The 13,084-nt window shown below is 35.5% G+C and overlaps 2 protein-coding genes across 2 annotated transcripts in view; both read left to right on the top strand.

The window, feature by feature from the left end:
* Positions 1–11,139: 11,139 nt before the first annotated feature.
* LOC145675223 (protein GVQW3-like) lies at positions 11,140–11,661 on the top strand. Its single transcript, XM_081745604.1, has one exon. It carries the CDS (start codon positions 11,140–11,142, stop codon positions 11,659–11,661), a length of 522 nt encoding a protein of 173 aa, XP_081601730.1.
* Positions 11,662–12,531: 870 nt separating this feature from the next.
* The window catches only part of LOC145675506 (uncharacterized), a 50,123-nt gene continuing 49,570 nt past the window's right edge, over positions 12,532–13,084 (top strand). The window contains exon 1 of the mRNA XM_081745957.1: positions 12,532–12,577. The gene's annotated coding sequence lies outside the window, so the exon portion shown is untranslated. The remainder of the gene's footprint in view (positions 12,578–13,084) is intronic.

Here is a 13,084-nt window from a genome sequence, read left to right as displayed (position 1 = left end):
CTTGCGAGAAACACTAAATCCGACGAACACTACCAAAAGCACCTCACTTCGCGACCACCAGCTCACGACTGGCACACGCGAACGCGGTGAAAAAATTCAAGCATGCGCATTAAGGTTCCTCCTTCCACCGTGCACGGTGGCGCCGCCTGAGAATCACTACTTTGCGTGGAAAAAATTAAGGTTGGATACTTTTTAGACAGGCCTCGTATAATCTACTCTCTTATTGTAGCACTGTCCAAAAAATAATTTCACAACGAGAAAATTTACTATTTGTAATTTTTAAAAACTGTCATACTAAAGAAGAATGTAAAAGTAAATAGTTTTTGGCTCTTTACTCGTGTCACAAATAAACAAAGAAGTTAAATGTTGAACTGTTCACAATGGATAATTATACAGGCTTAGTCGGTATCGGTATCGGTACAGGCAAGTAATACCGAAACGGATGGATGGAGAAATACCAATGTTGCAAGTGCGTATTGCTACAAAAACTGCATTGAAAGGAGGTGTTTTCATCGTGCCAGTCATATTGGATATCACATAATATTATTAATGGAAAGGGATATGTGTGGCATTAAATTAGACTAGAATTGTACCAAAAATAAGAATCTGAACTTCATTTTACCTATCGTTTTTCGTCTAACAGCTAGGTTATTCCTGGTTTAATACTTGAATCTATTAGATTGAATGTCGAACGTATCTTATAAACAAATCGCAATAGGGAAAATATAGTTCAGAATCTTGTTTTGGGGAAATCCTAGCCTAACTTAATATGTCACACATACCACCTCCGTCAACACATTTCGTTATTACTGCGCTCTCTCAAACTTTTTTACTAGTAGAATCAAGTAACAAACCTAGATCAACCCAACTCGTAGACGAAAGACGATAGGTCAAAAATAAGTTGAGATTCTTGGTGTTGGGATAACTCTAGCCCAATTTAATGTCACACATACCTCTCTCCATTTTAAAAAAATGAGATATCCAATATGGCGGAATTGACTGCCATGATGACAATCCTCCCCTTTCAATGCAGTTTTTGTAGCAATACGCACTTGCAACATTTGATTTTTCTCCACCTACCCCTTTCTTTATTACTGGCTTAAACCAATACTTACACGGACGAACCTGTCACGTCACCTTAAAGAAGTACTTAGTTCTCCAAGGTGTTCAACGTGGAAATGAGGCTACTTAGAGTTGTGAACCTGTGTGTTCAATCTAGAGTTATACCACACTGTTTCTATTCCGTACATATGATGTATAAAAGTCCACGCCTGCTCATTCTCGTGTGGGTACTTTGCATTCAAGACGTGAAATGATCTGAAGCATATATCTACCACCGTGAGTGCACTTTCCACTCTGTAGATATTTTCGACTATGCTCACATAAAAATGCTCTGGCACCAACAGATTAGACGCAACTACAGTTGGTAAGGGCTGCACAGTACCTATTAATCTTATCATGTTCAAATGGTGTCTTTCAAGATCTGAAAGGAGATCTGAACCTTCCTGAAATTATAAATATATGAATGTTATCAGTAATCAGCGTGAAATTGCAGATAGTAGTCATATATCTTAATGTGCATAATATGTTAGTTAAGTTGTAGATAAAAGTGTATTAATAATTATTTTACTTAAGAAAATGAAAACATTTTACATAATTTTAAATGTTTTCGCATTTTCGCATTGTTCTTATAGAACATTATACACTCATAAGCATTTCAGTCATCCACATGTCCTTATTACTTACTTCATATAAACTAAATACCAACTTAACATATACTATACTTCAAACCTATATAACTAAATATCTTTAAGCCAATATTGAGTAATTTTATGTCACAATGATGAACATAAAGAAAACAGTTATATTGCACGCAATTTCTATAAGAATGTAAGTAATATTTGCGGGGAACAACATTCTGTTATTAACTGTTATTAGAAATGCGAAAGTATAAAAAGGGATTTTAAAATTTAAAAAAAAAAAAACTGCACTACTCCAGGTTACAGAACACAGCCTGTCTATATATTGTGTTCAGTAACGTAGAGCAGCGCAGGTCTTTTAACTCTTTTTTTATCTTTTTAACCTTCCTCATGATTGTTTACCGTTATTTCACATTTTTCATGCTTTTCAAGCTGATAATGGTGCAGTTGTCCCCCGAAAATGTTCCTTTAGAGGGTATGCAATGAGTATTAAACTATATCTTGTGTTTAGCATTGTGATTATTGTAATCGATAGCATTTGTACTTATATAATTTCATGTAGGTCCAATCAATGTCCTAAGCCTGACTATCCCAAGACCATCTAAAGATTTCTGTTACTAGAAATTTGTATGCTGATTTCAGAACTTCAAATTGTCTCACAATCAGCCCACTGATCCGCGAGTAACAAATTTTGACAGTTTGGCTACATCTGAGTAAAGAGATGTGATTGACATTTTTGAGTTCGAGATCATTCGGGAACATCTATTAACTTCCTATTGACTGTCTATTAACTTCCTTTGTAAATGAGATAGAGTGTTTATTTTTTTCTTTTTTCTCGTAACGAAATTGGCTTTCAAATAAGAAAGAACTAGCGCAGCCATTCGTTCACCACGCTGTACAGAAACTTTAAATTTCGCAAGAAGTTTTTAAAGAAGCAGTCGTACAGTCGTACAGAGTGTACAGTCGTACATAATTAAAACTATCTATGCAAGATACTTCTAAAAAATTACTAAATGTTAGCCCATTGAGTGATCTATTGAACCCATGTATGGAAAATATTCTTGAACACAGACTAACGGTAGAAACAATCCTCCTTCCCAAATCCTTCCATTTCCCTGGCAAATATATATATATATATATATATATATATATATATATATATATATATATATATATATATATATATATTCTGTCAGGAACTCTACAACTTTTATTAAAGCTCTCGAGCTATAATGGTAATTCAAAATTCAAAATTTTCTGTAATATCTTCAAAACAAATTACATGAATCGAAAAACAAAAACACAGTGCACTACACAATATTATTTTGCATGTAGTACCGTTAACACGACTGATCTACTTTCACTTTGCAGCTATTTAAAGATTTTGCATTTATTTGCGGATTTATAAACAGCACCACAGCGGAAAGAGATAGGTGAGTTGTCATAACGTTATCACATACAAAATAATATTCTCTAGTGATCTGTACTTCTTGCCTTTCAATTACTTATATTTATGTTGAAAATGTCACAGAAAAACTGTAAAATTGGCTGTAGTTAATTTCGCGGGTGTTGAAGACCCGTAATTGCATTCCTTCCATGTCCATGATCGTAACACATGACGAACGCTTGTCATCTAAATGTAACATGCAAATAGTTACAAGAGATTCCATAAATACCAGATCTTACGTTATTTAAAAAAAAATCTAATCGCCTATGGAAGATTTTTCCAAGTTTTTATAGGTGTGTAACGCAGAAGTTAGGTTACATGATTAATTTTTTTTCTTTTTTCATATATGATTTACTTTAAACATTTTTTTTTGATAATTATCTGTGTTTTGGGAATGTGGATAACTGATGCAGATAAAAAATAAAATATAACTTACTACGTTAACGTTGAATCACAGGATCAGAGAAATCATTAATAATGTCGAATATACAGGGTGAGTCAAAAAAGGCTCTTAACAGTCCAATATATCACCACTCCAGAGCGAAAGTGGAAATTGTGGTGTCAATGAATCATCACGCCAAGAAGAAATGGTCAACACCATTTTGTCTGTCAGTGGCTGTCGATGGTAAGGGGGTGGTCATCACCTACATAATATCAGCCTGTTTCAGCCTTGCTGTGATGATCAATGACTTTCTCCATTTCCACGTAGGACACTGCAATAAAGATATACTTTAGACGATAAAATACTTTCTGTGCCACCGTGTACAGTATATATACAATTTAGAAAGTGTTATGGGATTGCAGTTAACTACATCCTAATACAATGTAACTTAATCCAAACAGAAAAAAAAACAGACAGGATGAAGAGAAAGCATAATTGTTTTAACTTGTGAATATACGAAACTAGCACTCCAATAATTTACGTTTAGCTAGTCCGACACAATATGTTCTGGCTAATATAATTTTATTTTCATACGCAATATGCTCAGGTTAATATAATTCCATTTTCAAAATAAATTACCTGTTTCTACATTTTTGAATTCCAAAGCTTGCACAAGTTCCACTGTTTCTGGAGCTATGTATGTTATCATAGGTATTCTGCCTTTATTGGCAGGTCACTTGCCGCAGCTGAGAAGCTTCCATGCTCCACGGTCCTCCGCTAACCTTTTCGTCTTCGCGTATGATCTTTCAGTTTTAATATCATCCATTTATTGTAGTCTCCTTCGCCCCATCCCTGTCTTTCCCGCCACCATACCCTCTAGGACGCCCCTCATGATATAATCTCTTCTTAGGCAATGTCCCAACCAGTTTTTCTTCCTCTTCCTAATAATATCTAAAAGTGTACTTTTCTCACCCACCATTTCTAACACTCTCTCATTCGTTTTGCGCTCGACCCAACTAATTCTTTCCATTCTTCTCCACACCCATATTTCGAAGGCTTCCAATCGATTTTCTTTACCTTTACGTAATGTCCACGTTTCCGCCTCATACAGTACAACACTCCACACTAAGCATTTTATGAGTCTTTTTCTCAACTCTTTATTCAAGGTCCTACAAAACAGACTTTTCTTCCTCCTAAAGGCTTCTTTCGCCATTCCTATCCTTGCTTTTATTTCACGTTCGCATTTCATGTCATTACTAAGAATACTACCCAGGTATCGAAAACTATTCACTTGTTCTATTTTCTCCCTTCCTACTTTTATATTTGACACAGACCCCTTCGTTCCAATCACCATGGCTTTTGTCTTTCTAACATTTATTTTCATCCCATATTCTTCAAAGCCCTTTCTAATTTTTTCTAACATTTTATTGATTTTCTTTACAGATTCTGCAAGAAGCGCCATATCTTCTGCAAATCTTATGCATCTAATCATTCTACCTCCTACCGAAATGCCATCATCATCATGTAGGTTCTTTTTCACTATCTCTTCTAGATAGACATTAAATAGTGTTGGCGAGAGGCAGCATCCTTGTCGAACTTCCCTTCTAATTGCACTCTCTTTCGTCAGTTCTTCCCCTATCCTAACACTTACTTGTTGGTTCATGTATTAGCTTCTTATGAGTCTTCTATTTTTCCATTCCAACCCTATCTTCTTTAGAACTCCCAACAATAATTCTCGATTCACGCGGTCAAAAGCCTTTTCTAGATCAATAAATACAAGATATACCTCTTTCCCTTTTTCTATAAATCTTTCACCGATCGCCCTTAATAATCCAATAGCATCTCTTGTGCCCTAGCCTCTTCTGAACCCGAACTCTCCTCCTCAACATCTTTATTTATTCTTCCATATAATCATCTGTTCAGTATTCGGAGCAACATTTTAGCAGCATGAGATATGAGACTAATAGTTCTATAATCCTCACGTCTCTTTGGGTTCGAATTCTTAGCCATCGGTATCATGATCGTTTATGTATGTGGTATTCTTAAGAATACTTTCTAATTTTGGACTTTCTTCTGCCCATCTCGGATAGAACAACATCTCTTTATCAGGGCATGTATGACAGAAATCAGCATCCAACTGGAAAAAAAATACCTTCGTCGTAGAACGAACATGCGTATAAACACTAAATGTTATTACCATTGATTATTACAGGATCATATTTTTCTTTAATTGAATTGAAGGATCTTGTATTATACGAATGAAGAAAATCATGGGTTTCCTTATCCGACAAATGATGTGGTTTTGTTATAGATATCACATACCTTATTTTTAGACACCAGGCAGGGTACTACATGACACCATACAGGGTACTACATGACACCAGGCAGGGTACTAAAGTATTCGGCAATGGATGTATCACTGTTCACGAAAATTTTGTATAAACATTTACATGGAAAAGGGTATGTAACTCATTTTTTACATACAAAGTGACATTCAAATTATATGATGAAACAGACTGGCTAATAAAACTGTGTGTGACGGAGGACAACCCGCATTAATTAAGACTAGCCCTCTAAATCTCAAAACAATAGTCGATTTAAAACAAACTCAAGTATTGTATGATTGGAAATCAGCTAATAGACAAAGACCAGGCATATGTTACTGGAATATTATGGATATAAATAAATCTAAACCATGGAACATCATACGTAAGTGGACAAGACATCAAATAATTTTACTTATCGATTACTCTTCAATACAACACTAACACCAGCCATCCAATTATATCAAACAAACAAAATTGAAACTAACTTATGTTGGTGCAAAAAGGATATTGGTTCAATAGTCCATATAATTTTTGCATGTGAAAAAACTGGAAAGGTAAGAAAATGTAGTTTTGAAAAAAAAAATTCTAGCTACTTGGGATTTGGACCTTACTTTTCATAAAATCTTTTGACAACAAATAATTAGAATCTAATTCATTTCTTTATAGAATTCTTACAACTTAATGAAATTTAATTATAAAAAAATATCTGATGAAGCATTTGGCGAAAGCTCATAGTAACGAGATTACAATATAATTTTATTAACTTTAATTTCAAATCAAAATCAAAAATTTGTTCAGACCAGTCCGGAAATCCAAATATGATGTACCTATTATTTATATGTTTTTAGGTCTGTGTCCAATTGGTCGTCACACCGTGAGTTGAATGCGAATAGAGATAAGGCGAAGGTTAGTTGTTGGCACAAACTTTGACTATACTTGAAGTACGTTGATACATATATATATATATATATATATATATATATATATATATATGTGTGTGTGTGTGTGTATACCGTATATATATATATATATATATATATATATATATATATATATATAGTAACAGTACTGCCATCCCTGTTATACACTTTTAGCTCATTAGCTTGAGGTAGGTGGAAAAAAACTCAAACAAAAACAAACTTTGATTTTTTTACGTTCTACGTATCAAAAATAACCTTTATCTTAAATAAGTAGCACAATATTGAATGCTGTTGTAAGGGTATACTAGACTGACTTCAGGTCCGTACTGCAACTCAGGGTCCCACCGGGAAAGTACTTTCTAGTCATCGCTAATTGAAGTGTCACCATTGATCTCAGCGATCGTGAAAACTATGAATTTCACATTAATTTTCAGTCATTTTCTACTACTTTCACATGTCATGGAAGAAGTCCCTCTGAGATCTGCTGGTTCGAAATATGCAAAAATAAGCTTCGTTTTGGTCTGGAGCGTGGGTCAAAGTACCGGTGATCCAAATTTGGTAACTCTCGGTGCAGTTTTCTGGTCTGCAGGCGCACACAGACAGACACACACACACAAAAACAAACTCTATTATATATATCCGGCCGGGATTTAGGTCTGGTGAACAAGAGCGCATATTCTCCCCTTCATTGTAAATGTACACTTTATCTAAAATGAAAACCTAACAGTGAGAAAGCAACATTTTCCGAAACTTTCTGCTGTCATGTGTCCGTTTGAGGCTTCAAAGAAAGCTTAGATTTGTAAAATTAATAGTTTAAATCTATTTTCTGAAGGTTGAAGTAAAAGGATTCACAGAACAAAGTAATATTTCTCATTCACTCCACAGATGCCTAGAGGCATTTAAAAACATAGAAATTTAAATCAATTATTGGTGCAAACATCTTAAAGAAATCCTGGATAACGCCTTATAAACATACATACATATATACATGTTATGAAACATGTGACTTCAATCTTACAAACACATATCTGAGTATTAAACTGTAACCCTATATGAAGGCTTTTCATACTACGAATAACTTCAGGCTGTTCATGTGACCGGGAAATGTTTGTGAGCGTGTTGGTGCTCTTGACTTTTTTTTATCTGGAACCACGTTCCGAATTTGGATGCCTCGAATAATATTTCGAGAACGTAAATGGCATACTGTAATGAAAATCTTAAGAACTAACCTCTATGACAAACAGCTGCAAATAAATACACTATATAACTTGTTTATGAATTATTTCATTAATTTGCATTTAATATTCACATATAGAATACCAATGTACTGTGAACACTTATCCAGATGTTATATTTTAAAAAGAATAATTACTTGTTCTGCAATAAATATATGTTCCCTAACACCAAATGTGATAGGCATGTGCCATTTAGGTGTCCCAGCAACTTTTTAGGTATCCGACACTTGGCACATATGAAATTCATGTGCTAAGTATGTATTTCAGCTACCTACAGTTTTAGGTACTTGTTACACCTAATTGATATTTGCAACTATGTACCACAAATATAGCATTTACATACCTGGCTCAGTTTCACACTCTAACACTCATTTGCTTTTATGTCGTCACTTGGGACACATATCTGTCATATTCTAGGTACGTCCTTTAGGTACACTCATGTCCAAAATGATTGTCGCATATATATAACTGTCTTCTTGTAAGAATATAATTTGATAATGATTATGTAGGGTACTTTTAATACTGATACTATGTGTACAGTCGTGTGACGTTATCTGCAGTAACAAGTATATACGGATAATATCTAGCTTTGTGACGTCAGGATCGTATGTAGCATGTGGGTTAATAATGACGACACTCACTGACTATCAGGACGGAGCATAATTTCAAGAAGTATGCAATATACGTTCTATACGTGTGTTTCTTGCGTTCAACCCCGAGGCAGCACCTATTTTGTACATATGTTACGACTAGGTTCAGCATACGTATTGTACGTATGTATTACACAGATTTTCCTTATGTCGCACACAGCTTGTTCAGATACAACATACGGAATATCCGTATGCACCATACAGAGTGCACATTTGTAGCTTACAGACTGTCTGCATGCAGCATATAGATTATACGTATGTCGCGTACAGGCTGGCCATATGTAATGTATGAATTGGATGTATGTAGCTTATAGATTGTCCATATGAAATATACGGATTTTACGTGTATCGCATACAAATTGCCTTCTTGTAATATATGGACTGGACATATGCAGGATCTAGATTGTACGTATAGTGCACCATTATTAAAGTGATGCAACATAATGCAAAATGCATTCTGCATTCTTACTGTAATGTTGTCACATACTGTCTTACTCTGTATGAAAACAATAATAGCTTAAAATATGGTTATGTCCTTTGTGCCAATAATAACAAAATTAACAATATTACATTCTTCAGCGGTTCTACGCGGCCTGCAACTTATTTATGACCTTCAACTATGTTTTAGTAACCAAATTAATGCCAAGGTAAGATACAAACACTCCAGCTTCCTGTTGGATGCTGTATATGACGTCACCACAAGGAAAAAAAGAAAAACATCTAACTTTTTGGCTCCAAACTGATGAAACAATAAATATAATATTTTAATTCTCAAACATTAATTAAGTAGAGAACATAACAAGCAAAAAAAAAAAAAAGCTTACAGGTGAGCTCTCCCTGACTAATGTTTTCAAATTTCAGTGAGGCTGTAAAATATGTCAACTTCTTCGTAAATTATCTATATTTCAATGTAAATTGAGTTCTTAAAACAAAAGAGGCTCTGTAGTACAACACATACCTGGTTCGATTCCTGCTCTCGACAAATAGGCTTTTGGTGAACAAACACTGTAGGTGTGGTTATTCTTAAGTCTCTCTCGTTTCCTTCCATTTTCTTGATTCCATCATTATCATATATCTTATCGTCACCTTCTCCCTTACATTGATGTACAATCATGGGGAGTTAAACTAAAAACAAAGAGAAATAAAAAAAGAAAAAGAAGAAAAGAAATAAATTTTCTTGCAAATAACCTATTAAAAATGTGTTTTTTAGACTACACAAGTGGCCCCGCGTAGAGTAGTCACTAGAGCTCTCGCCATCTGTGCGAGCGGTTCCGGCTTCGGTTCCTTGTGGGGGCACTCGGCCGAAAGAAAATAAAATCTTTTAAGTCCAACCATTCTGAATGAGATTTTATTGGGTTTTCCTCATTCATACCAGTCAAATGCCGGGGTAGTACCTAACTTATAGGTCCCATGTCGCTTTCTTCCTTCTCTTTCCCCAGATAGTGTGCTCACCGAGGAACGTCATAAGTCACATGTGACGGGCTAACAAGGCCATTGATACCGAAAGCGCAGAAATTTAATCCTAAATGTTCACCACATAAGACAATTTTCGCGGTGAAACAGTTTCTTAGCATTTATGTTAAGTAGTCCTGTAGTAAATCTCCACCAAGTAATAAACCGTCACACATAAGACGGAATGAATAAATACATAATATTAATTTTGCGAACTTTGAAACGTAAAATGTTTGAAGACATTAATATTCAAAGATTTCTCAAAATTCAGATTCACCCATTCCATTCTCCTCAACCATTAACGAGTTACAATAGTAAGAATTGTAGTCATAAACTACCTTACTTAGTTAGTACTATAATAAAGCAAGTTACACTAAAAGAATATATAATTAATGGAACATTTAACTAAAGTAATAGTTAACTAGTGCACTTACCCAGGCTTTTGTTTCCTTCCTCTCTTCTTTTCCGTTTGTAAACAACTTCGTTTCGCAAGCAAAAGACGGTAGTTCAATGACGTCAGCCATGGCGAAAGAAAGAGTGTCTATAGGCGGTCTGGATCTCACACACAGATGGACGTATATAACATATAGCTGAAGTATTTAACATACGTATATGTATGTAAAATACAGAAGATTGTTAGATGTCAGACATCCTGCAGCGACATGATGTAATATGTAAGCGGGTAAAAGGCAGTACCTGTGTAGTATATGGATAAAGTACGCTCCGTACAGATTTCCTTAGTAAACATAACGAATCCTTGTACGAGGGGGGACCCAAAAAAAACGGGAATTGTGCTGCAGTGGTGAGGGAGACTGGGGGAACCCATTGTTGTACCAATTGTCCGTTACGATCACGTCACCTGCGTCAGTGTGCGAAGTTGTGTCGCTGTGAGTGCATCGGTTCGCTGTTGAGAGTTTGTTTAGTAAACCAACTTTTTCCAGTTCGGCGAAAACGTGATGGCAGATTATCGAGGCGGCTGTGAAATTTGGTTTCCTGTTGGGGAAATCGGCCGCGGAAACTACTGTAATGCTGAAGACTGCTTATGGGGATGCTGCCCTAAGTAAAACCAGAGTATACGAGTGGTTTGCACGTTTTAAAAATGGAGAACTGTCAATTGAAGACCAACCCCGTTCAGAACGCCCCTCAACGGCAAGAACTGACGAAAACGTCGAAAAAATCAATGCCCTCGTTCGTGAAGACCGTCGCCGAACCATTAATCAACTCTGTGAGATGTCTGAAATATCGTGGAATTCAATTCAGAGGATTTTATCAGAAGATTTGCACATGAGAAGGGTTGCAGCCAAATTTGTCCCTCGCCTTCTCACAGACGAGCAAAAGGAGCGTCGACTTGAGGCATGTGTTGAACTTCAAAATCAGCTCAAAGAGGACCCTGGCTTTTTTGCCAAGGTGATTACTGATGATGAATCGTGGTGCTATGGCTATGACCCCGAATCAAAGCAGCAATCAAGCCAGTGGAGGAGGTTTTGCCACTGTGGAGGAGGTAAAACAAAAATCGCTGGAGGTCATAAAGAAGATCCCGATAACTGATTTTCAAAACTGTTTTGAACAATGGAAGGATCGTTTGCAGAAATGCCTTGCGGTCCATGGACAATACTTTAAAGGTGATGAAAATTTGGTGTGAAAATATTGAGAAATAAAGAAGTTACGGCAAATTTCCCGTTTTTTTTGGGTCCCCCCTCGTATTTGTACAATATCCCGCTGTCCAGATAATGGATTTTTATCGGTGTATAATGAATAAAAGCATGCGCCAAAACAAGTTGCAACAGAAGCAAGAAATCGTTTCTCGAACATCGAACAGATACAAAATTCAACATGGCATTGCTGCGATACTTGCGGGATAGATTAACATAGATACGTATCCGAAACAAATACGGTTCCACTTTACATGCTTTTCTTCATGACTCAGCGCTGGTGATTTCGCAGTGATGAAAGTGTACTGACTCAGGTCAACCCTGACTGGGGTCCCAGTACGGAAAGGCTTTTCAATTACTCTTGGAATATTCTCAAAACTCACAAAGTTCGCAGTCGTTTTGCCTATACCAGCGAATTCCAGATATTTCACATGTTATGATATGGAACGTAAGTTACATAAACATTATTAACATTCAACAAAGGGGTTCTGAAAATGTTGTGCTTTCTTTATTTGTTTTCCATAGAACCAATACGTTTGGGACACATGCGCATCATGGTAAAAACAGACCGTAAACTAAATTTCATTTTCTATACATCCTTCATAAATAAACATATTACATTTTAACACTTATTAGTACTATCATTTCAGATCTCTTATTTATATCCTGAAAATTAAACTGCTCGTATACCTAGATTAAATATATTTTATTAATATATTGAAAGTATTATTATCAAATGATCTGCTGTATTCATTGTTGCTAGTGCCATAGAAATGTGAAAGAAACTTACGCGAAATTTCAAAGTGAAGTAGGTAAGTCAGCTAACATGATTATAGCTAAAAGAAGGTATTGCAGTAGAATATATACAGTACAAGACGTACGTGGACATAATTTTATTCCATCAACTTGTAAGTAGATATATTATCGTTTAATAATTCCAATCCTTCAATTAAGTAGTGTTCCCCACGAGACGACAAATAGCCCGCTTCATCTCTAAAATGTGACGAGAATCGAAACTAGAAGTATATTTTACAATATGACACGAGTCATGTCATAAGTGTAGTCAGCACAATAGCATTTCAGGTCTTACTCTGAAAAAGTTCCTTCTTAAAATCAGTTATTGTTAGCTTTGTTGTGTGAACGACTTTATGGACTTTGGGCACGGAGAGAATTGATTAACAAATCTGTGGATATTGATAATTATTCAAGAGTTATCTCTGTATGGCATTTGAAATGTTTGTTACTTTTTAGTGTAAGTGTCCACTAAAATTACTTCCAAAAATTAAGTACATTACTCTGATTTTCAAAGTAAACAACCT

Source organism: Thermobia domestica, chromosome 18 (assembly GCF_964235325.1).
Source record: "Thermobia domestica chromosome 18, izTheDome1.hap1.1, whole genome shotgun sequence".
NCBI lineage: Eukaryota > Metazoa > Arthropoda > Insecta > Zygentoma > Lepismatidae > Thermobia > Thermobia domestica.
This window is presented reverse-complemented; position numbering and strand designations above follow the sequence as displayed.

Excerpts from the sequence above, each read along its gene's own strand:
- LOC145675223 (XM_081745604.1), top strand. The coding sequence starts at position 11,140 with ATGCTGAAGACTGCTTATGGGGATGCTGCCCTAAGTAAAACCAGAGTA.